The sequence below is a fragment of the Peromyscus eremicus genome, chromosome X, assembly GCF_949786415.1.
Source record: "Peromyscus eremicus chromosome X, PerEre_H2_v1, whole genome shotgun sequence".
Lineage (NCBI taxonomy): Eukaryota > Metazoa > Chordata > Mammalia > Rodentia > Cricetidae > Peromyscus > Peromyscus eremicus.
Genome location: NC_081439.1, coordinates 4,600,662 through 4,625,121, shown reverse-complemented (window position 1 = coordinate 4,625,121; position 24,460 = coordinate 4,600,662). Strand labels below are relative to the sequence as shown.

Here is a 24,460-nt window from a genome sequence, read left to right as displayed (position 1 = left end):
TACTTACTCCTTGCTTTGAGTGTCCAGGGTATCCCCATCCCTTCTGGATCTCACCCCAGTGAGAATCTATACTCCACAAAACAGGACATAAGCCATTTTCTTTTTCATTACAGCCCAAGAGGTGGCACAGAGAACTCACTAAATATTTGTTGAATAAGTACATAAAATGAAGCTACTGATGGTAAGACATACTGCAAATGTCAGGTGCATCATTATTTCATATTTAACCTATTTTTCAAAGACATTCTAAAAACAGATTTCCCTGGCTCCTCCTGGAGGCCTGCTGTGCATATTCTAGAGCTCCCTCAGGGACAAACTCTACCTCCCCCCAAGCCTTGAAGCAACACAGCAGGACTTCTGGCAGTAGGCACAGAGAATCTGGGAGAGCCTCCTGTGAGGATTGAATGGCCAGCGGTTGTTTGCATAAGAAATGAGTGCTCCTGGTAACCTTTTCAGAAACAGTAAGAATGAAGTTTAAATATTTTATCCAAATTAGAAAGAAAATGCAACAAAGACCTGTGAAAAGTAACTTCTGTTCTTCATGACCTGATAGGTATTAATAAATGAGTCCTTAGACAGTGGCTCTTAATGTATCATCTCATTTAAGCCTTCTAGTTAAGAAAGCTCTGTTAACTGCATTTTAAAGGTGTGGAAATATGTTTTCAAAGAGGTTAACTGGCTTGCCCATGCTCACATGGCTATCAAAAAACAAATCCACAATTCTAATCCAGGTCTGTCTCTATGTCATTCCTGCTGTGCCAGCTCACTTCCCTCTGAAATGCTGACAAGTGTTTGAGGAAACAAACTTGACAAATCTTTGTCATAGTAAAGAAAATGCCAATATCATTACTGAGGTGGTTACTGGCTCGTTGGTGACTAGTCGCTAATACTTAGAACTGTTATTCACTTCTTTGCATATGTATGTTTGTGTACACGTGCATATTCACACCTTGATCAATACCATGAGCTTGGTAGGATGCAGGATGGTAGTGTCCCCCTCAAAGCCAGTAAATTAATTTCAAGAGAGTCCTATATTTCATAATAGTGTTTGTTGTGAATTCAACAGAAAACAGTTTACTTCCCTTACATATATTCCTTTCCTTGCCCTAAGTGTGCTGGCTAGTTTGTTTTTTTTCTTGGAGGTAGGGTTTATTTATTTATTTGTTGTTCCTTCATTTGTTTTTGTCAATTTGGCACAAGCTAGGGTCATCTGAGAAGAGGAAATCTCAAGTGAGAAACTGCCTCCATGAAATGGGCCTGTGGGCAAGTCTGAAGGGCATTTCCTTGATTGATGATTGATGTGGGAGGGCCCAGCTCACTCTGGGCAGTACCACCCCGAGTAAGTGATCCTGGGTGATATAAGAAAGTAAGTTGAGCAAGCTATGTAGAGCAAATTGAGTAAGCAGCACTCCTGTATGACTTCTGCATCAGCTCCTGCCTCCAGGTACCTGCCCTTCATGAGTTCCTTCCCTGACTTCTCTCAGTGATGGGCTGTGATGTGAACTGTTAAACTGCAAAAAAGTCCTTTCCCCCATTAGTTGCTTTGGTCATGGTGTTTTAGCACAGCAACAGAAACCCTAACTTAGCCAAGTAGCATGAAGTAACTGTCTTTCACAGAGCCATCACACAACATGCCAAACAATGACTTAAGTCTCTGGGCCCACAAACATAGTCAAATACTTACCTTGGGAAGCTTACTCCTCCGAAGGAATGATGACATGGCATCCCGGCCTGAATTAAGTGGCAGTACTTCTCTGACTTCAACAGTACCATCAGACAGGAAGTAATGCAGGACAAGTTCTCTACGGTCCCCAAACAGTGTGGTTGAGTCATCCCACAGGCAGAAGAAACGCAAAACCTTCCCATCATACTGGAGGAACTGTTTCAGAGTGTCAAAGTACTGATAGGGACGAAAGGGATCCACAAACTCTAATATCTGCAAATGGAGAAAGTGTCAGGAACATTGCAGGCTTTATGTAGTCATTTCTGGGAGGCAAGCAAGCAAGAAATATAAAGATTTTTTTTTTCTGTAGACTGTTCTGTCATACTTTTTAAAAGATTTCAACCAAATATTATGACATACAGATATATGGATCCAGGCATACAGATATATGAACTCATAGTCAGTTTTAACCTTAAGAATATAGACAAACATTAGAAAGCTTTTCATATTTTGTTAAACATTATTTTAACATACTAAACTATATTTCTGGGATATGTTTGAAGTTCATTTTTTTTAAAGCCTTGGAACTTTATAACAAATGGACAAATCCAATCTATGGTGACAGAAACCAGAACAGTAATTGTTTCTATGTAGGGCATATAACAAGAAAGGGCGACATCAGGAGATTTGACCAGAAAGGAAGGAAAGGGATTATTCTGAGGCTATAGGAAATAGCCTATATCTTTTCTTTTTGGCCATGCTGATGATTGAACTCAGAGTCTTACAAATGCTGGGGAAATGTTCTACTAGTAAGCTATAGCCCTAACCCCAAATAGTTTGTCTTAAAATTTTCATATTGGTTACTTTGTTGAACACATTTTCCAAATAACTGACCTACATTGATTTAAGATCTGTATGTTGAATCCTAAGATGATTATATTTTAATTTTTAAAATGTATATTTTCACCAGAAATTTCCCACGTGTTTGTGTATATGTGTGTATGTGTGTGTTTTTCTCACTTGTTTATATTTTTTTGCAAAGATAAGAGGAAGAAATGTATCTACAGTTTAATTTTGTTCAAACAACTTCAGACATCCAGGAAATGGAAGCCCAGTAGAAAGAGGAGCAGAGCAAATGGAGACCTTCCAAGAGTCCACAAAGAAACCCTCTCTGGCTGGACGCTCCTCTAGAAACAGTGAATGCCATGGGCTTCTTGGTGCATCTTTCCTTCAATTTGACACCTCTTAGCCCTGTCTTAGAGTATAGCTGCCTCCATTCTATCCGATATAAGCAAATGATATTGTTATGTAAGGAAGGATTCACTTGGGAAATGTTATTATATATAAAACATTTGAATTAAGTTATATAATTGTTCTATAAAGTCCTGAAATACTGTGTCTATCTAGAGCGGTCTAGGAACATGTTTATCCCAAGAGGAAAACACAACAGCTTTATAGAGGCTCTTTAAGCTTTATCTTTAATATTTAATTGAAATTATGAGACCTCTGTTTCCATTAATTAAAATGCTTTTAATGTATAAGACTGCTAAGAAATGCTTTATTGGTTATATACCATTAAGATCCTGTTCAGTTTAAGCAAAGTAGTTTAAGTTTACATATCAAGGTAGCAAACACTTAAGAACTAAATCCAGCCGGGCGGTGGTGGCGCACGCCTTTAATCCCAGCACTCGGGAGGCAGAGCCAGGCGGATCTCTGTGAGTTCGAGGCCAGCCTGGGCTACCAAGTGAGTCCCAGGAAAGGCGCAAAGCTACACAGAGAAACCCTGTCTCGAAAAACCAAAAAAAAAAAGAACTAAATCCAAATCCATAAAATTCTATGTAAAAGCCTCTTATTAAACTTTTAATTTCCCTAGATTCCAATATTTATTAATGAATTTTCTTTGCCGTAATGGAATGCTAAAATGGTTCTCACAGTCTAGAAGGAAATTATTTAAAATATTTGCTTGTCCTTGTTTTATTTCCAATTCCTGGCACAAACTTTTTCTTCCTTGGAAATCTATAAAATCTAGCAGTAGTCTCTGAAATTCATATACTATACCATCATTCACAGTCACTATCATATAATAATAACTCTTAGTGAATGCATATAGCCATATGCAAGAAGCAGTAACTCTAGAGATCTTTTTTCCTTCAGATTCCTCTGGGGCTTCTAAAGACTTTGTATTTATCATCCAGGACATATAAAAGATGTAAAAATGAGTCCAAACCTAAAAATCTCCTTTTACAGTGGTACAAAGTCATTTTACCTTAGATATTCCAGGATTAATAATACATATACTTCACAGGAGGATTGTATGCCTACAACATCAAAGAATAATTCTGCTGAGGCTAAGAGGCAGGTACAGGGGATGATCCTACACATAGTTTTTAATGAGAGATAAAAAAAAAACAGAATCATTTAAAATTTTGTTATTCTGAAAGGAAAAGAATTATAAGGTTTGAAAACAGTAAAAATTAGAGGAAACTAATTAATGGAGATAGCAATGAGAAGAGTAGTTATCCTTGAGTGGAGAGAAGGACTGATTAGAAAAATTCATGAGGGGATTTTCTGGGAGGAGGGAGTAAGGAACTGCTCAATATCATAGTTCGAATGCAAGTTAAGACTCACTCCAAAGTATATTTAATGCCTGTATATTTGGCCATGTGCAGTTATATGTTAACAATAACAAAAAATAGTGAGGAATGGTAGTACATATCTGCATTCTCAGCATTTAAGAATCAGGAGTACAGTAAGTTCAAGGTCAGCCTGAGTTACACATTGAATTCAATACTAGTCTGTGCTATTATAGTGACTACCTGTCTCAAGAATCTATAAATGAATAAATACAAAAAAAATAAAAAGGGAAACAAATGACAATAATGAAAATCAAGGTAAGAATCCAGAGATTTCTATTTTAGTCCCAATACAGAGCCTGGTTAGGTAGGCGACCTAACCAATGATACTTCTTCTTTTGGATATTTAAAGCCCTCTAGGTATGCAGAGCCTTCTGGGTATTCAGAGCCTTCTGGTAAATAGAAAACTAGGGTCAGGGATCAGTTCAAAAAACTGCAGAACAATAACACTGACTCTTTGCTCCTTACAACAGGATCAGATTTTAAATGCAATCATGTTTTATAACTAGGAGAAATAAAAAAAACATGGCTATTCACTCTTTGAGAATATTTCAGCATCTAATCTCACAGAGTTCCAAGAAGGAAGAAAATGTTCAAGGTTTGGTTTATTTGATCAGTAGCACAGAAGAAAGATTTTTTCCCAGCCAGAGATAGGCAACTAAAACCAGAAAACATAAGCAGAAGATATATGGGTTTAACTCACATACTATTGGTGACCACAAAACTAATTATGGGCTCCCCAACATTATCTCACCTAAGCAGCTCACTAAATACTCCTACAGCTAAAAAAGGAGGCTCCCAAAAAAACTGGGGGTGAAGGTGAAGGGAGCCTGCAAGGAGGGGTGTGGGAGGTCATTCCTGTTCTGTAGCTACCATTTAGTCTTCCCTTGTATCCAAAGAACACGACAGCCCTCATAAATATGGTTTCAAAAGTCTTCTGTATCTGCAGCAAGAGTGCCAGCATCATTCACCAAGTCTCTGAATAAGAAGTCACAGATGTATCAATTCTCACCTCTCTCCGCATCTTCATGTAGGGATCTACTGGACGTGGTTCTGGAGGATTCAGTTTGATTCCTATTTTCTTTAGAAAATTTTTTGTGAATGTATCACAATCATAAATCTTGAACTTGCGCCCATAGAAGACAACAGCTGTGTTGATATTAAAGTGAAACACAGTATAAAACTGATCATCATCCGGAGGTGGGAGAGGAATCCGATGGCGCCTGATAGAAGTGCCTGAGGGATAAATAACATACAGTTTTTTAACCATGTGGCTAGCAAGAAGTTATAGTATATCTCAGCAACAACCCTCCATGCTTCCCTGCAGTGGGGTAATGGGAAAGAGGTCACTTCTAGGAGGCAGCATTACACATTCACACTCAAGTAAAAGTGAACCAAGACTTCTTAGGTCTAGAGATCTCTGATTAGCCTGATAATGACATTCGAGTTTCCTAAGTGTTGCTAGAGAAGTATTTTTATAAACCACAAAGACTAGAAGACAGGAATGGACACAATGGAGTTAGCACAGTGAACAAAAATGCCACTGTCATGTACCTTTCCTACAATAAATAGGCTTGCTTTAAGTTACTAGATGAAACTCAATGAATTGAACTAAACAAGGCATTAAGGCCCCAAAGTAAAGTGCTCATAAAAAGGCATATGCTTGGCTCAAAAAGCCAATATATAAGTAAACAAACTAATAGCTTTAGTTTATATGTGCCAACACTGTGATTTACAGCCTCAATAAGCATGAATGACTTTACACTGCTTGGAAACGTCATGGAACCCTTTTTCATCTAGAAACTTATTCTTCCTTCCTCCATTACTTCTGCCTATCTCCACCCAACTACCTCCATCAAACGAGGATTGCTAGAGACTTCATAGTTTCAGCCAGTTTTCTGAGTCACGGGCTCTTGATTTCATCACATCTTTCATAAACAACCCTATGTTGCTCATTTTCTTCCTGGTACAGACAAAGGGATAGTTTGTTGTTCAACAGAAGTGAACAGCAGCAAAAGAGGCCATCCCTTTTTGAGCCAGTTTCCTCAGTCTCAGTTCCTGAGTTCCCCTTGGGAGATAGAATGAGGATGAGATAACACATGCAGACACAAGTGGCACAAGACAGGAACCCTTACTTTAGGAAACCTAAACCTTCTGTGGGCAGTTAGTAGTCCTACTCGACTGAACAATAAACATGTCTGCCCTTTGTGGCAGGGAAGCACTGCCTCTGTCTTCCAAGGCTATAAGCCAACATGCACTAGAAAGCAAGGCCATCCTTGTCTTTCCAAAGCTGTCTATGTATATAAACAGTCCTGAAGAGCAAACTCTGAGCAAAGAGTAGTATATCAAGATATACAGAAATGAAAACTACTCACGCAGTGTTGTCTCTCAACATGTGTAAGTGATTTAGGCCTGAGAATCTACTCTCAGAGCAAAGGAAGAAAGAATCAAACCATGCCAAGTTATTAATGATCCAGTAACACATGGCTTGTGTGACCTCAGTATGGAAGCATTTTAATATAAAGATGTCAACTTACCTTCTTTGTATTGTATACATTATTGAGAATACTGTCTTTTCTCAAAGTCTAGAAATACTTAAAACTTATTCATTCTTGTTCATTAAAGAACAGTTAATGAATAATCTTTATGTGCCAGGAACTGTGTTGGGCTCTGTTCCATTACTCCACTTATCCTTTCAAGTTGTTGAGGAGAAATGAAGTAAAATCATTTTCATCTTTTCTACATAGCAATTTTTAATTACTTGGTACATTAAATTAAAATAATAAAACTATAAAATTAGAACTGGCATAGACTATTTTTAAATGTACTACATAAAAGATGATATAATTTTACTGCAAAGAATTATACTTCAATTAGCCTTTAATTCATGCCATTGAAAACAGTATGCAAATTATTTAATCATTCAAGATTAGACATTTAGAACAAATTGCATACTTAAAATCTATAAAAGGATGGGCATTTCAGATATTTCCAGGAACTATTGTATATCTCTTTAAAAATACTTGCATTGTGGCAGGTTATTAAATACTCAACTATCTGGAGCTTCTTCAAAACTTTCATTTATGGAACTAGGGAAATGTCTCAGTGAATAAAGCACTTGTTCCACAAATGTGAGGATCAGAGTCTGGATCCCTGAACCCACAAAATGGCTGGCAGGAGTGGCAGCTGCCTGTAATCCCAGAACTCAGGAAGCAGAGATGGGATACACAGGACAAGCTGGTTAGATTAGACCAAAGCTGTGAGCTGTGGGTTCAGTGAGAGAGCCTGCCTCAATAAACAGAGAGAGAACAGGGAAGACACCTGGCATTGGCCTCACCTCCACATGCACACACATGTGCACACACATGCACTTGCACATGCACACTATATATACAAGTGCAAAACTTACATCTATACTGTGATGATTTGAATAATAAATGTCCCCCATAGTCTTGGGCATTTGAATACTTGGTCCCCAACTGATGGCACTATTTGGGAGATTTAGGAAGTATGGCCTTGTTGGAGGATGTACATTACTGGAAGCAGGTTTTGAATTAGTTCTGCTTTGTGCTTGTTCAAGATGTGAGCACTCAGCTTCCTTTCTGCTACCTTTCCTTCACTCCACCATCATAAACTCTAACTCTCTGGAACTAGAAGCTCAAATAAACCTTTCTTCTGTAGCTGCCTTGGTCATTGTGTTTTATCTCAGCAATAAAAAAATAAGTAATACATATACTTACAATTTGTACTTCATTATAAAAATTCAAATGAGCTATGTTTTTTTAAGTAAGACTCTGAATAGGAATATTATCACTTTCAAGGTATGAAGTAGACTACAGTGCATCTAAATAATAACCACAATCAACATCATAGCCCTCTCATTGACAGTTTCTTGTCTAATCCCCTATAATACCTGAAACAGACAGTACACGAAGCATCAATGTTCACTTCATAGAAGAGAAATTAAAGCTAAGAGTGTCTAAGTGTCTAGCCCAATGTTATACCCTAACAAATGAGAGAAAAGCATTTTGAAGTTAGATATTAGACTGGCAAAACACCATTATTTTTCACAGTTTTCACTGAGTTATATCTCACTGAACATCATCCAGAAAATACTTAAGTGAAGGAAAAGAGGAAGATCCATAGGCAAAATTGAATCAAAATGGGCTAGAGAGATGCCAGCCACAAGGAAAAGAAGAGAAATTGATGGTGGAGCTGCTCTTTCAAATCAGCCTGTCCCCCTTCTAAGGACTAATTTCCAGAACCAGTCACCTGCCTAACTGCAACAATCCCTTCATCACAGCATTTCCATCCCTCCAGAGCCTGCATCTCAGACTTCACAGCTTCCTTATCTCAGCCTCCATTAGATGCTTTTGAAAATACCAGGAAAATAGTAACAGAAAATAGTCTTGATAATCTATGGGATGGAAACAGAAAGCAGGTCTATTAAAAAACAAGAAAAATTTACTGACAAAAAAAGCCTAATGTCACAATACTGCATGAATCAGAAACCCAATGTGGACCATTTGAAATGAGAGCTTTCAGTCATATATTCCTGTGATCTCTCAACTGTGTCCTCTAGGGATTATGGCAACTATTTACTAGGATTTGCATGTTTATAGTTTTCCATGATAAATGGCAAGAACTCTAAAAGTAGGAGTTTGCTCTAGAATACCAAAGAAATGGGCAGGATGCCATGTCTTTGGCACACACTGAAGAGCTTTTGAAGTCATTAAGGTAAATAAATAAAAATGTCACCCACAAAAAAAAGAAGAGATGAAAGCATCATGTCTGCCCTTTAACTTTTCAGGTGTTTGTCTTCTCAGCTGTCCCATAAAGCTAGCTGGAACATACATCAAGTGCTTGTCTTCCAGTTTGTCCTCATCTCTCTCCCTTTTAATATTTTAAAAGGTATTGCCCTGCTATCTGACTATACTATGCAAGCTTTAGCTTTCTAACTGTTCCCTGTGGTAGAGACCAAAGTGGCCATATATCCATTTATGTTTAACATGTTTCCATGTCATTCAGATAGGACCTGCCTTAAATTTTTCTCATAACACTAAATTCAGCTTTGTAGAATTCACCTTTCAGAATTAAATGTCTGATATTTATTCCAATAACTCTTGTAAGTATATCTACTTTATTTCAGCAACATTGCATACCTAGAATGAACAAGATAATATTTAAGTGAATGAATATAAAAATGGAATTGCTCTTGTCATTGTGTCTACTTAATTTATATCTAGTGATCAGATATGGCAGATCATCATTCCCTTCTCTTGTGTTTACTTTTTTCATCCACTAAAGTGACTATTCTAGTTTTACTGTTATTTTTCTAAAATATCACCTTTGGAGTATGAATTTTACAAGAATAACTTTTTCATATACTGATAATCTGACACATACCTAGCAATGAATGAACAAAATGTTAAATACCCTACATCTTTGAATAGAATGTGAAATAACCTAATAACCATATACAAGTCTCCATTAACCACTTCATCAATACAAAAATACAGCCTAGTAAATTCTGTAACATTCTCTTGCATTGCTACCTTTGTGCCTAGTTTTCATCACCCATTCTATGATCTATTCCCAAATACCTCCCAGTTTATTGTCCTACCACTTTCCCACATTTTAATTTCATGTTATCCCTGTAAGCTGTGCTCTCTTTCTCTTCCACCTTTAACTGAGGAAACTTTTGAAGCACCACTCAGGTTCTAAGTTCCTAAGTGGCTCCTGGCTTTCCCACTGCTGATCCCTCAAGCATTTGGTACCACTGATGATACCTGCATTATGTAACAAGTATTATATACTACCTTCCACTCTTCCTTCCTTCATCTCTCATTGCTTCCACAATATTTATTGAATAGTCACTATGCAATAAACACATCTTTATTTGCCTCTGCTCATAAATTCTTTCTAAAATTTTTTATTTGTGTGTGTGCTGTATGCATGCACATACACCTGTGCATACATGCTAGTGTGTATGTGTGTGTGTGTGTGTGTGTGTGTGTGTGTGTGTGTGTATGTGTAGGCCAGAGGTCAATATCAGATACCTTATTTTTATTTTATTTTTATTTTAGGAATTTTTATACTGTGTAAAACCTTTTATACTATGTAAAAATTCATTTTACATACTGTGGGGACTCACAGAGGCTCCCTAGTAAGGCCTTACTAAAGGTCAGAAAGTCTGAGTTTGCTTTGCTCAGCAGGGCTGCATAATAGGATGATTTGACCAAAGGCATGGTTACCAGATGTTTTGAAGAGTCTATACTTGTTGGTACTTTATACCTCAACCTTGAAAGGGGGAGGTCTTTTGTCCTTCCCCTTGCTGATGTATAAAAAGCCCATAATTAATAAAATCAAGGCTGCTGGATATTGACCCAGGGCCCTCCCAAAGCTATCCTATGTCTCTATCTTTTTTCTTCATCTACATCTATATTTCTTTCTATTATTTCTCAATTCCTCACTCCCCCCTTCAAAGGACCTTTCAATAGGTCAGGGCTGAACCCCAACACTAAACCTCCCACTCATCCCTCCTCCCGCTCCCCCCAGCCTTCCCCCCCACCCTTAGCATACCCTCCTCTGAAAGGGTAAGGCCTCCCATAGGGTCTTAGCAAAGCCTGGTACACTCAGTTGAAGCAGAATCAAGCCCCTCCCCCCTGTATCAAGGCTGAATAAGACATAGTATCAAATATCTTTGTCTATTGCTTTCTATTTTTTTTTTAAGAACATGTCTCTCACTGAACCTGGAACTCACTGAACTAGTAAGAAAAGCTGGTCCAGCAAGGTCCAGCGATCTCTTTGTCTCTGCTTTCCCAGTGCTAGGATTACAGATGTGTACCACCATGGCTGGCTTCTTACATGGATTGATGGGGAATCCTTACTCACATCTTTGTGCTGCTGTAGCAAGCACTTTACTGACTGTGCCATCTCCTCAGCCCCCTTCACTTTTAAATTCTATGTTGTTCCATTCATTTATAATTCCTGTCCCAATGTTTACCCTCCTAGGATACCAGATTTAGCAAAATGAAATACAGAATGCCCAATTAAATCTGAATTACAGAAAAACAATTATAGTATATTCCATGCAGTATTTGGGATGTGGTTATACTAAAAATTTCATTCCTTACCTGAAATTCAAACAACTGCTCAGCTCACATTTTATCTGGCAACCCCACTGCTGCCCACCTCAACTTTATGGGATAAAATACTTAGATATAGAATGTGCCTGATACAAATGCATAGCATACAAACGAGGAATTTAGTTTGTAAACACATTTGTTTCATTCAAGTAAATTACTATTTTTCAAAGGTATAAGAAATACTACTCAGTTGAAGAACCAAAAGAAGCTATTAATATAGATCACTGTTCTTAACCAAGGCTGTACTAACAACCACATAAAATCCAGTTCTCAACTGCAGGTCTGCAGCATCAAAACTTATGAGTCCCTAACTGAGACTGACTGGTCTGGAACATGCCAGAAATCATGCTATGTTTCTAATCATTATCTTTTTCTTTAACACAGATTAGTTTGGACATGATGGTACTGGACTGACAATTATTCTATTGGATAAGTAGGGTTAAGCTTTTGAGTTTACCTGACATTCCTGGCCTGATGTAAAATGGTTAGCTACATTCCAGCACAAAGGTAAAAATTTCTATAAATATAACCTCAAAGAGGGCTATGTCTTGACAAGAAATTCAAGCAAGTCTTAAACTGTGATAATCACTTATTTGACTCATAACATACACAAATTTCTTTGTCAACAAGAACTAATATATTACAATACACTATTCTGAATAGAAGCTGCAGGTAAACTGAATGCATATTTTTGAACCACCCTAATAGATACCTCTTTTTGTTTCTAGGTTATCCCAACCTCCCTGCACTCTACAAAAGAAAAATAAAACATAGTAGGGACAACTAAAATGGTATGTATTTGGGAACTACAATTTATCCGGCTACACTGATTACTTAACTGTAAGGTCCACATGGAATAAGTGCATCTGGCCTCTCAGTAAATTGGAAAAATGTCAAAACCATGTAGAGCAAACAGGAACACAATCAGTACATAACATGTAACCTTGACCCCAAGCCTCCTCTTCCTTAGGACCTGCAGGTGCATGAGAGGCAGGAGCAGGCAACTCAAGACACAATGACTACCTGCTCTAAGCCATTAGCTCTAAGCCATTAGCTCATCAAGTCTACTTTCTTTTCCTAGATTACTTAAGAAAGCCTGAAGAAGGCATTTAAATGAGTTTTCAAATTATTCACTGCCTAAGTAGACCTTCCTCAGTGACAATCACATTAAATATTTCAAGAGAAATGGGTCTCTCTGTAAATAGAACCTGATGGCAGAGTGGCTATTTGTGCTTGCTTTTGACAGGATTTGTTACAGCCCACCAGGTTTCTCCACTCTGTTGACAAACTCAATATCATTATACAGTGTGATTACTGTGTATGCTGTCCACAACCTCTGAGCTGCATCTTCACCAACAAAATGTCATAATAAGCCAACCAGAAGTACTGATTTTTTTCAGAGACATTTAAAATAGTCTTTTGCTCAGGGTTCTTTCCCCCAAGTCTTTATGAATAAGATTCCTTCCTCCTCACATAAAAATAATTTTCAAGTAAATCATTATGACTTGTCATGAGAATCTGCTTTTGTGAGCTTTGAAATTAAGAAAACTATAGTTTTCTAAAGTCCTTGTAGAGGTTGCATTTGACAGTTGTTGGATAGTTTCATGAAATAAAAACATACTAGACAAAGGCCACTAAACTTCAAGAATGTAAGTTTTCATCTAAAATCTTAATAAAGAACAGGGTGGGGAGGAGGATCAGTAGGTAAAAATCTTGTCATGCAAGCTTGAGGACCAAAGTTCCAATCCTTAACAACCACATTCAAAACAAAACAAAAGAAAACTGGGCATGGTAGCACATGTCTAGATCCCAGAGCTATAGCGGTGATGACAGAAAGATCCCTGAGGCTTGCTGGCCAGCTAGCCTAGATGAATCAGTGAGCTTCAGGTTCAATTAGAGAACCTGTGTCAAAAAGTAAGGTGGCCAGGCATGGTGTCATACATCTTTAATCCCAAAACTCAGGAGGCAGAGGCATAGGGGATCTCCATGAGTTCAAGACTACCCTGGTCTACATATCAACCTCTGGGCCATACCCACAGATACATAGTTAGACTATGTTTCAAAACAGATAATAAAAAATGAGGAAAACATTGAAAGAAGCACCTGAAGTTCATCTGTGGCCTCCTCCACAAACAAATATGCCTGCACACATGCACAAGTAATAATAAAATCAAACAATCCAAGCAAATAATGCAAGTTTGGGTTATATTGTAACATCGAGTCCCCCATTTGTGCAAGTGTGTCACAGTAGGAAAGGTAATCCAAAAGTAAACAAAGCTTGGTTAGGGAACACCAGAGCAAAATATGTAAGGAAAGGCCTGGAAGAAAGAATATTTTAGGAGCCAAAGACAGCTCAGCAGTTAAAAGCACTTCATGATATTGCAGGGGACACAAATTCATTTCCCAGCTCCCACATGGCAACTCACAACTATCTGTAACTCCAACATTCCAATTCCAGGGGATTCAATGCTTTCTTTGGGCTACACAGCCTCTAGACTTACATGTAGTACACATATATACATGCAGGCAAACACTAATGCAAATAAAAATAAATCTTTAGAAAGTATTTTTTGCTAAAACAATAACTGTCCATGTACCTAATACTAACACATGGTCACAAACATAAAATGTTGTAATTTTCTCTTTATGTTCAATATTTCAAACATTTCTAATATATGTTTGCTGATTATTTTGTTGTTATTATTGGGTTTTTGTTTGTTTGTTTGAGACAAGGTCTCTCTACAGAGTCTTGGTTGTCCTGAAGCTAACTACATAGACCAGGCTAGCCTTGAACTCTGTCTGGCCTGCTTCTGTCTTGTGAGTGCTAGAATTAAAGGTGTGCACCACTACACCTGGCCTTGCCAATTTTTAAATACTTTTTTACATTTGAAAAAATGACCCCCAGTAGTCTAAAACTGCTTGTCCCTTCACAAAATAAAATGTCCAATTTTTACCCTTGAAGCCTGTGAAAACCTTCTTTAATTTTTATTTATTTATTTTTGTATTTTCGAGACAGGGTTTCTCTGTATAACAGCTCTGGCTGTCCTGGATCTCACTCTGTAGACCAGGCTGGCCTCAAACTCACAGAGATCTGCCTGCCTCTGCCTCCCAAGTGCTGGGATTAAAGGCATGTGCCACCACTGCCTGACCCTTTTTTATTTTTAATGTATCTTTGTATTTCTTAAAATACTTACTGTACAATCATTAATATTGGTCAGAGAATAGATAGTGTAGGAGCTGAGATGCAGAGTAATGGGGCTGCTCACTCTCAGCAAAAAAGGAAACGGGCTGATTCTGGTTATAATCTGGGTGCCTGATTCCCAATCCAGGTTTCTAGTCTTGGTTTTATTTTTCCCTACAAGGTTCTAACTGCCTGGTGAGTATTATCATGTAGATGTCACAACAGTCCTTTGAAGGTGTAATACCTCCCAACACACCACAGCAACAAACTTCATGTTCTAGCCTCCATTCTTGGGCTTTACAAAGATAGGTATTCACCAAATACTTCTTGGCAGTCAGTGCTGACTGGCTCCAAAGTCATCATTCCATATACCAGACACAATAAAGCTACACTATCAGGCAAGAAAAAATCCTTGATTTTTTTCAGAAGCCTGCATACACCCCAATTTCCTCTTTAAATCACTATGGAGGAATTAATTAGGCCTAAATAAGTAGTTAGTAAGCAAAAATCTTATTCAACATGGGAAGAAGTCATAAGACATAACAATAAGAAAGTAGTAAGTAGGAAATGTATGTGTTAAATATAGAAAAGAAGGATGGAAAGACTAAACAATGAATTTTCAGTAAATATTAAATATATATGAGGCACCTGGGCTCTAAATATTCATGTATACTAAATATACAAGTCACTAAATATTCATGAGAACTCAATATTCATGAGACCTTAATTTGGCCACTCATTCATTGGTGACACCCATTTTGGCCCCAAGTGCACTCTGCCCAAGAAACACAAAACCTATTACTATTCAGTAGGACTACTGGCGAGCTCATGCTGTGGCCAAGAATACACAGCCTCATATCGATCTGAGTAAGTGTGAACCTTTGGCCCAAAGCTCCTCCTGTCTGTAATTCTCCTTGTTTAACCCTCAATATTGGTCTGTAAACCACACTACTTGCTAGCAAGGCTCATAGAGTGGAGGTGTGGAGGGCACTGTGTGCCCCAGGGCTCAGACAGAGTACACTTTTCTTCAATTTACACTTGGTTCAAAGTGTCTTTCCCCCTGCTACTCACTGCATTTTTCCCCAATGTCAGTCTGTTTGGTTAGTTGGTTTGATTTTGCAGTGTGGTAGATGGAACCCAGGGCCTTGCATGTGCTGGGCAAGGGCTTTATAACTAAGCTACATTCCCAGCCCTCAAAATGCATTTTAAATTATTTTAATGTATTATGTGATTCACTCACTTTAATTTGGCCCATGATCCTTTTCTTTGTTGGTCTATGGGAGAGTCTGTCTACATACTTCTTGGAGGCCAGCACTACTTCAAGGTACTATCTAAGCTGCCACATAAAGAACAGCTAATGAGTGAAATGGAAATTGTAGACAGGGAGTCCATGGTAAGCCATTGTCCCATTCCCATAATCAAACAATGAGAACAGCATTAAGTTTGAGTAACAGCAAAGAGAAAAGACATGGATGTGTGTTTTGCTGAAAATCAAGAACAGGATAGTAGGTTAAGTATGAGGAAATGGGGAAAGGAAAAATGATAGAGATTGTAGTCAGAGAGGGAAGTTTCAAAGTCTGAAATATTGCAGGTGGCAATACTCCAAAAACCTCTCTCTCTCTCTCTCTCTCTCTCTCTCTCTCTCTCTCTCTCTCTCTCTCTCTCCCTATCCCTCCCTCGTTCCCTCCCTCCCTCCCTCCCTCCCTCCCTCTTTCCCTCCCTCCCTATAGTCAAAAATCATGGCTCTTCGGAGAATAAGAGACACTAGGAAGTCACCAAGACCAAACACTCAACTCCCCTTCTATATTCCTACTGTGCTCTTAGTGAAAAGCAACATCTAAATAATGCATTCACTTAGATATCAGAGACATTTATCAAGAACACTTGAGTCTTCCTATTACAAACATCCCTTTATACTGCTCTGTCTTACACTTGAAAAATTGTCAGTCCTGTCCCTGTCTTAGTTGCTACCCCTTGACAGCATCTTCACTCCAGAGAAAGAACCATAGCACTAAAAGAAATGTCACCTCCTTTGATCTCTAATATCAGCTTCTCTGTGGCCACAGGGTTAACTCTCATCTACAACAGAAGTGGGATACAGATAAAGACTACAGGCATGAATAGAGTGAAGGAACAGGGCTCTGCTGAGATACTATAGTAGTTAATCTTGTCCATTTGATTGGACTCAGAAATACCAGGAAACTAGAAAAACATATCATGGTTACATCTGTGAGGGCATTTCCAGAATTATTAGATTAGGACAGTTCTGACATAATAAATAGGATAACTGAGACCATAATGAACGAATTAACCCATTAATGGATTCAAAATTTGAGTAGATCATTTTGGAGGATGTAGAACTGTAGCAAGTGGGGTCTAATTGAAGGAAGTAGGTCATTGGGCACATCATTGGCAGTCTTAGCTTGTCCTGGCCTCTGCTAGTTTTATACTCTGCTGGCTGATCATCATAATGTCAGCTGCTCCACTATGCTCCCTGTTCCCTGCCCCTCAATGCTGAGCTAAAACAATGAGCAATTCTGGTACATCCTCCCTTAAGTTGTTTCTATCAGAAATTGTTCACAGCAATGTTAAAACTAACTACCACAGTTAAACAAATATCAAGGTCATGATAATTACCATAAATCGTGTTAGTAAGCTATAGATAAGGAGAGTCAGGATGACACAAATGGTAGGCAGCAAATTCAAGAAAGAAGAAACAATAGCACCCTGAAATTTACAGGGAAGAAACACTTTCTTTCTTCCCAAGAAAGGAGAAATAATAGCATCCTGGATGATGTAATGAAGTGATGAAGTAATGCCAAAGAAACCAAAAGGTTTGATGACATGTTCACAGACACACAGGAGTTTGCTATATTAGCATACTACAGGCAGAGGAGAAAAATGGCCTATGTTGAGTTATAAGTAAGTTATAGGTAAGAGAAATATGATACATTATTATCAGGAACTACAGGCTAACATCATGTTTATATTCATTACTGTGTATAACTGAGATGCCCAAGTATTAGCATTGGGGCCTTTCAAAAAGCTAAAGACAAACAATATATAAGGCATGAATTAGAAGCAAAAGAATCATGCTGTTTTAAATAGATACCTTGAGGCAGTCCGCTATTTATTATTTCTGGTTCATTTACTTGAATGGTGTCATCTTCAGGGTAGAAATAGATTTTATAGTATCTTATTCTATACTTTTCTTGCCTTTTATCAGGCACTTCATCTTCCACATAGGCATCAAAAGATAATACCTGTTGAAATCATAATTAGAAACTGTAAAAAAGAATCAGCAAACTTAAAATCAATAAATCTATGCCCTGTATAATCTTTGTTAAAGAAAAAAGGTGGTTTTTCCTAAGACACTCTATGCATCAGCTAAGAGAACAGATACACAATCTAGGTAATAGTATGTAAAGATAATTTGACTTTCACCATCCTCTGGTTACAACAGAGAAACTATATTAAAGTAATAAGCCCATCTTTCTGCTCTACAATAAGTAAACATTTGCCTATCTTTAGAATCTCAAAATAGAATTCAAAATGTGTGTCAGAGGCATGAAATACTTTTTCTTTCATGACAACAAAATCTATGTATTTTTCCCATTAAAAATAGCACAAAGCTACCTTGGTTCTGGGATAAAATTATCCTCTTAGTCTTACTGATGGCTTGCCTTGATATAGCTCAAAAAAGGTAGACCTGGGGCAGGTGGTGGTGGCGCACGCATTTAATCCCAGCACCCAGGAGGCAGAGCCAGGCAGATCTCTGTGAGTTTGAGGCCAGTGTGGTCTACAGAGTGAGATCCAGGTCAGGCACCAAAACTACACAGAGAAACCTTGTCTTGAAAAACCAAAAAGAAAAAAACAGAAAGAAAAAAGGCATATCTGGAAGCTTTCTAAAAGCATGTATACTCCACCTACTATTTCTCCAGGAAGCAAAATAATCTAGCTACAACATGGCAATGTGCATGGAGAATGGAGTGAATTCTAAAGTAGTTAGGGTAAAGATAGTTAAAAAAAATTGAGGGGAAGAGGAAGGCTGAGTCAGGAGACACCAGTACGCTATCCAAGGAACAGTATGTAATGGCACACAGCCTGCCGTTGTTCCTGGGAATGATACTTAAAGTAACATATTAAAGAAAAAAGACTTCAGAGAGTCCAGTGTTCTTATCCATCTGAATTTTCAAGTGAAGGTGAAAGGGGTCTGATTAGAGAAACATGATCCTGCCCTGGACATCCCAACTGGATAAGAGGTGAGTGCCTGGGCTCAGCCTAGATCCCATCCCTGGGCACCAGCCATTTTGGGGAAGACCTGACCAACTTGGCTCCAGGTTCTGGCCATCAGGCAGGATCCCCTTAATCCCCAACGGGAAGGCTCCCCTTCTCCAAAACCCCTGGCAGACCCTGCAATCTCCACGCCCTGCCCCCACGCCCATCCGCCCGAGACCCCAGCCACTTCCTGAGAATTAGAGACTGGTCCCTAGCTCCCATTCTGCCCTGGACATCCCAAATGGATAAGAGCTCCCATCCTGCCCCAGAGCTCCCATCTAGACAAGAGAGAGAAGCTTCCTGAATCTGTCAGCTCTGTCTGGACCAAGTGCGCTGATAAGACCAAGAACGAATCCACAAGGAGATGGGCAGAGGTCAAGGCAGAAGTATATACAACAAAATGAAGAGCAATACAGCATCACCAGAACCTAGCCCTCCTCCAACATTTAGACCTGAACATCAAAAAATGGAAGAAGCAGAAGAAACCAGCCTTATGAATAACATCATGAAGAAAGTAGAGGCTTAAATAGAAGGAATCACAAATGAAATTGAGGAAAAGACAAACAAAAAATGGGAAGAACACCATAAAAACTAGAGGAAAGGACAAATAAAGCAGAAGAAAACAATAAAGCCCTGGAAGAAAACAATAAAGCCCTGAAAGAAAATCATGAAACAGCAATGAAACAGATGAAGGAAACAGTCCAAGACCTGAAAAGGGAAATAGAAAAAATGAAGAAGACTCAAACAGAGGGAATGCTGGAAATAGAAAATCTGAGTAAACGAACAGGAACTTCAGATGCAAGTATAACCAACAGAATGCAAGAGATGGAAGAGAGGATCTCTGGCATTGAAGATACGGTAGAAGAAATAGATTCATCAGTCAAAGAAAACACTAAAGCCAACAAAGTCATGAACCAAAATGTCCAAGAAATTTGAGACACCATGAAAAGACCAAACCTACAAATAATAGAGATAGAGGAAGGAGAAGAATACCAACTCAAAGGCACAGAAAATATATTCAACAAGATCATAGAAGAAAACTTTCCCAACTTAAAGAAGGAAATGCCTATGAAGATACAAGAAGCCCATAGAACACCAAAGAGACCAGACCCCAAGAAAAAGTCCCCTCGCCACCTAATAATTAAACAAATAAACGTACAGAATAAAGAAAGAATATTAAGAGCAGCAAAGGAAAAAGGCCAAGTGACTTATAAAGGCAAACCCATAAGAATAACACGCGATTTCTCAATGGAGACTTTGAAAGCCAGAAGGACCTGGACAGATGTAATGCAGACACTAAGAGACCATGGATGCCAGCCTAGACTAATATACCCAGCAAAACTTTCAATTATCATAGACGGAGTGAACAAGACATTCCAAGACAAAGCCAGATTTAAACAATACTTATCCACAAACCCAGCCCTACAGAAAGCACTAGAAGGAAAATTCCAACCTAAGGAAGTCAGATACACCCTCGAAAACACAGGCAATAGATAATGCCACAGCAGTAAACCCCAAAGAAGAGAAGTACACACACACTACCACCAAAAAATAACAGGAATGAACAATCACTGGTCATTAATATCCCTTAATATCAATGGACTTAATTCACCTATAAAAAGACACAGGCTTACAGAATGCATACGAAAGCAGGACCCATCTTTCTGCTGCATACAAGAAACACACCTCAAATTCAAAGATAGACACTACCTAAGAATAAAAGGCTGGGAAACGACTTTCCAATCAAATGGTCTTAAAAAACAAGAGGGTGTAGCCATCCTGATATCCAGCAAAATAGACTTCAAACTAAAATCAGTCAAAAGAGATCAAGAAGGGCATTACATACTCATCACAGGAAAGATCCACCAGGATGAAGTTTCAATTCTGAACATTTATGCCCCAAACACAAGGGCACCCACACATGTAAAAGAAACACTACTAAAGCTTAAACCACATATACAACCCCACACATTAATAGTGGGAGACTTCAACAGCCCACTTTCACCACTGGACAGATCTCCAAAATTGAAACTTAACAGAGAAATAAAGGACTTAACTGATGTTATGACACAAATGGACTTAATCGATATCTACAGAACATTCCATCCTAACAAAAAAGAATATACCTTCTTCTCAGCACCCCATGAAACCTTCTCTAAAATCGGCCACATACTTAGCCACAAAGCAAATCTCAACAAATACAAAACAATTGGAATAACCTCCTGCGTTCTATCAGACCACCATGGTTTAAAGTTAGATTTCAACAACAACAAAAACTACAGAAAACCTACAATCTCATGGAAACTGAATAATGCTCAACTGAATCACCAATGGGTTAAGGAAGAAATAAAGAAAGAAATTAAAGACTTCCTAGAGATCAACGAAAATGAAGACACCACATACCCAAACTTATGGGACACTATGAAAGCAGTGCTAAGAGGAAAATTCATAGCACTAAATGCTCACAAAAAGAAGTTGGAGAAATCTCACACTAGTGACTTAACAACACACCTGAAAGCTCTAGAACAAGAAGAAGCAAAGTCTGCCAGGAAGAATAGATGCCAGGAAATTATCAAAGTGAGAGCTGAAATCAATAAGATAGAAACAAAGAGAACAATACATAAAATTAATGAAACAAAGAGTTGGTTCTTTGAGAAAATCAACAAGATAGACAAGCCCTTATCCAAATTAACCAAAAGACAGAGAGAGAGAGCATCCAAATTAACAAAATCAGAAATGAAAGGGGGCATAACAACAGACATTGAGGAAATCCAGAGAATCATCAGGTCATACATCAAAAACCTCTACTCTACAAAACTGGAAAATCTAAAAGAAATGGATAATTTTCTGGATAGGTATCACATACCTAAGTTAAATCAAGACCAGATAAACTATTTAAATAGTCCAATAACCCCTAAGGAAATAGAAACAGTTATTAAAAGTCTCTCAACCAGAAAGAGCCCAGGACCAGATGGTTTCAGCGCAGAATTCTACCAGATCTTCAAAGAATAGTTACTACCAATACTGTTTAAATTGTTCCACACAATAGAAACAGAAGGAACATTACCAAACTCCTTCTATGAGGCTACAATTACCTTGATTCCTAAACCAAACAAGGATACAACAAAGCAAGAGAACTACAGACTGACTTCCCTCATGAACATTGATGTAAAAATACTTAATAAAATACTGGCAAACAGACTCCAATAACACATCAAGACAATTATCCACCATGATCAAGTAGGCTTTATCCCAGGGATGCAAAGGTGGTTCAACATATGAAAGTCCGTCAAGGTAATACACCATATAAACAAACTCAAAGAAAAAAACCACATGATCATCTCACTAGATGCAGAAAAGGCATTTGACAAAATCCAACACCCCTTCATGATAAAGGTCTTGGAGCGATCAGGAATACAGGGAACATACCTAAACATAATAAAGGCAATTTACAGCAAGCCAACAGCCAACATCAAATTAAATGGAGAGAAACTCAAAGCAATTCCACTAAAATCAGGAATGAGGCAAGGCTGTCCGCTCTCCCCATACTTATTCAATATAGTACTCAAAGTTCTAGCCAGAGCAATAAGACAACATAAGGAGATTAAGGGGATACAAATTGGAAAGGAAGAAGTCAAGCTTTCCCTATTTGCAGATGACATGATAGTATACTTGGGTGACCCCAAAGATTCCACCAAGGTACTGATACAGCTTATAAACACCTTCAGCAACATAGCAGGATACAAGATCAACTCAAAAAAAAAATCAGTAGCCCTCCTATATACAATTGACAAAGAGGCTGAGAAGGAAACCAGAGATACATCACCCTTTACAATAGCCACAGATGATATAAAATACCTTGGGGTAACAAGCAAGTGAAGGACCTATATGACAAGAACTTTAAGTCCGTGAAAAAAGAAATTGAAGAAGATGTCAGAAAATGGAAAGATCTCCCATGCTCATGGATAGGCAGGATTAACATAGTAAAAATGGCAATCTTACCAAAAGCAATCTACAGATTCAATGCAATCTCCATCAAAATACCAACATAAATCTTCACAGACCTGGAAAGAATAATACTCAACTTCATATGGAAAAACAAAAAACCCAGGATAGCCCAAAGAATCCTGTACAATAAAACAACCTCTGGAGGCATCACGATCCCTGACCTCAAGCTCTACTATAGAGGTACAGTAATAAAAGCAGCTTGGTACTGGCATAAAAACCGACATGTGGACCAATGGAATCGAGTTGAAGACCCTGACATTAATCTGCACACCTATGAACATATAATTTTTGACAAAGAAGCCAAAACTGTACAATGGAAAAAAAAAAGCATCTTCAACAAATGGTGCTGGCATAACTGGATATCAACATGTAGAAGGCTGCAAATAGATCCTTATCTGTCACCGTGCACAAAACTTAAGTCCAAGTGGATCAAAGATCTCAACATAAATCCAGCTACTCTGAACCTGCTAGAAGAGAAAGTAGGAAGCAGTCTTGAACACATTGGCATAGGAGATCACTTCCTAAATATAACACCAGTAGCACAGACACTGAGAGAAACAATCAATCAATGGGACTTCTTGAAACTGAGAAGCTTTTGTAGAGCAAAGGTTACGGTCAACAAGGCAAAGCGACAGCCTACAGAATGGGAAAAGGTCGTCACCAACCCCACATCTGACAGAGGACTGATATCCAGAATATATAAAGAACCCAAGAAATTAGACATCAAAATGCCCAACAGTCCAATTAAGAAATGGGCTATAGAACTAAACAGAGAATACTCAACAGAGGAAACTCAAATGGCTGAAAGACATTTAAGGAATTGCTCAACATCCCTAATCATCAGGGAAATGCAAATCAAAACAAATGGCTAAGATCAAAAACACTGAAGACACCTTATGATGGAGAGGATGTGGAGTTAGGGGAACTCTCCTCCACTGCTGGTGGGAATGCAAGCTTGTACAACCACTTTGGAAATTAATATGGTGCTTTCTTAGAAAATTGGGAATCAATCTCCCTCAAGATCCAGCTATACCACTCTTGGGCATATACCCAAGGAATGCTCAATGATACCACAAGGGCACTTGCTCAGCTATGTTCATATCAGCATTGTTTGTAATAGCCAGAACATGGAAACAACCTAGATGCCCTTCAACTGAAGAATGGATAAATAAAATGTGGTACATATACACAATGGAATACTACTCAGCAGAGAAAAACAATGGCATCATGAGGTTTGCAGGCAAATGGATGGATCTAGAAAAAATCATCCTGAGTGAGGTAACCCAGACTCAGAAAGACAAACATGGTATGTACTCACTTATAGGAGGATACTAGATGTAAAACAAAGATGACTAGGCTGCTACTCACAACTCCAGGGAGGCTACCTAGAAAACAGGACCCCAAGAAAGACACATGGATCACCCAATGACAGAGAAATGGATGAGATCTACATGAACAACATGGACGTGAGTGGGGGTAATGAAGGGCAATGGTGAAGGGAAAGAGAGCTTAGGGGCGTGGGAGATCCCAGCTGGATCAAGAACAGAGA

The 24,460-nt window shown here is 38.4% G+C and overlaps 1 protein-coding gene across 1 annotated transcript in view; it reads right to left on the bottom strand.

The window, feature by feature from the left end:
• Positions 1-24,460, bottom strand: part of Efhc2 (EF-hand domain containing 2) — a 182,532-nt gene that overhangs the window by 85,513 nt on the left and 72,559 nt on the right. Inside the window, exons 3-5 of the mRNA XM_059250660.1 lie at positions 17,738-17,888; positions 5,309-5,532; positions 1,685-1,936 (exon numbers count right to left, since the gene is read on the bottom strand). Coding sequence (XP_059106643.1) covers positions 1,685-1,936; positions 5,309-5,532; positions 17,738-17,888 — 627 coding nt within the window. The remainder of the gene's footprint in view (positions 1-1,684; positions 1,937-5,308; positions 5,533-17,737; positions 17,889-24,460) is intronic.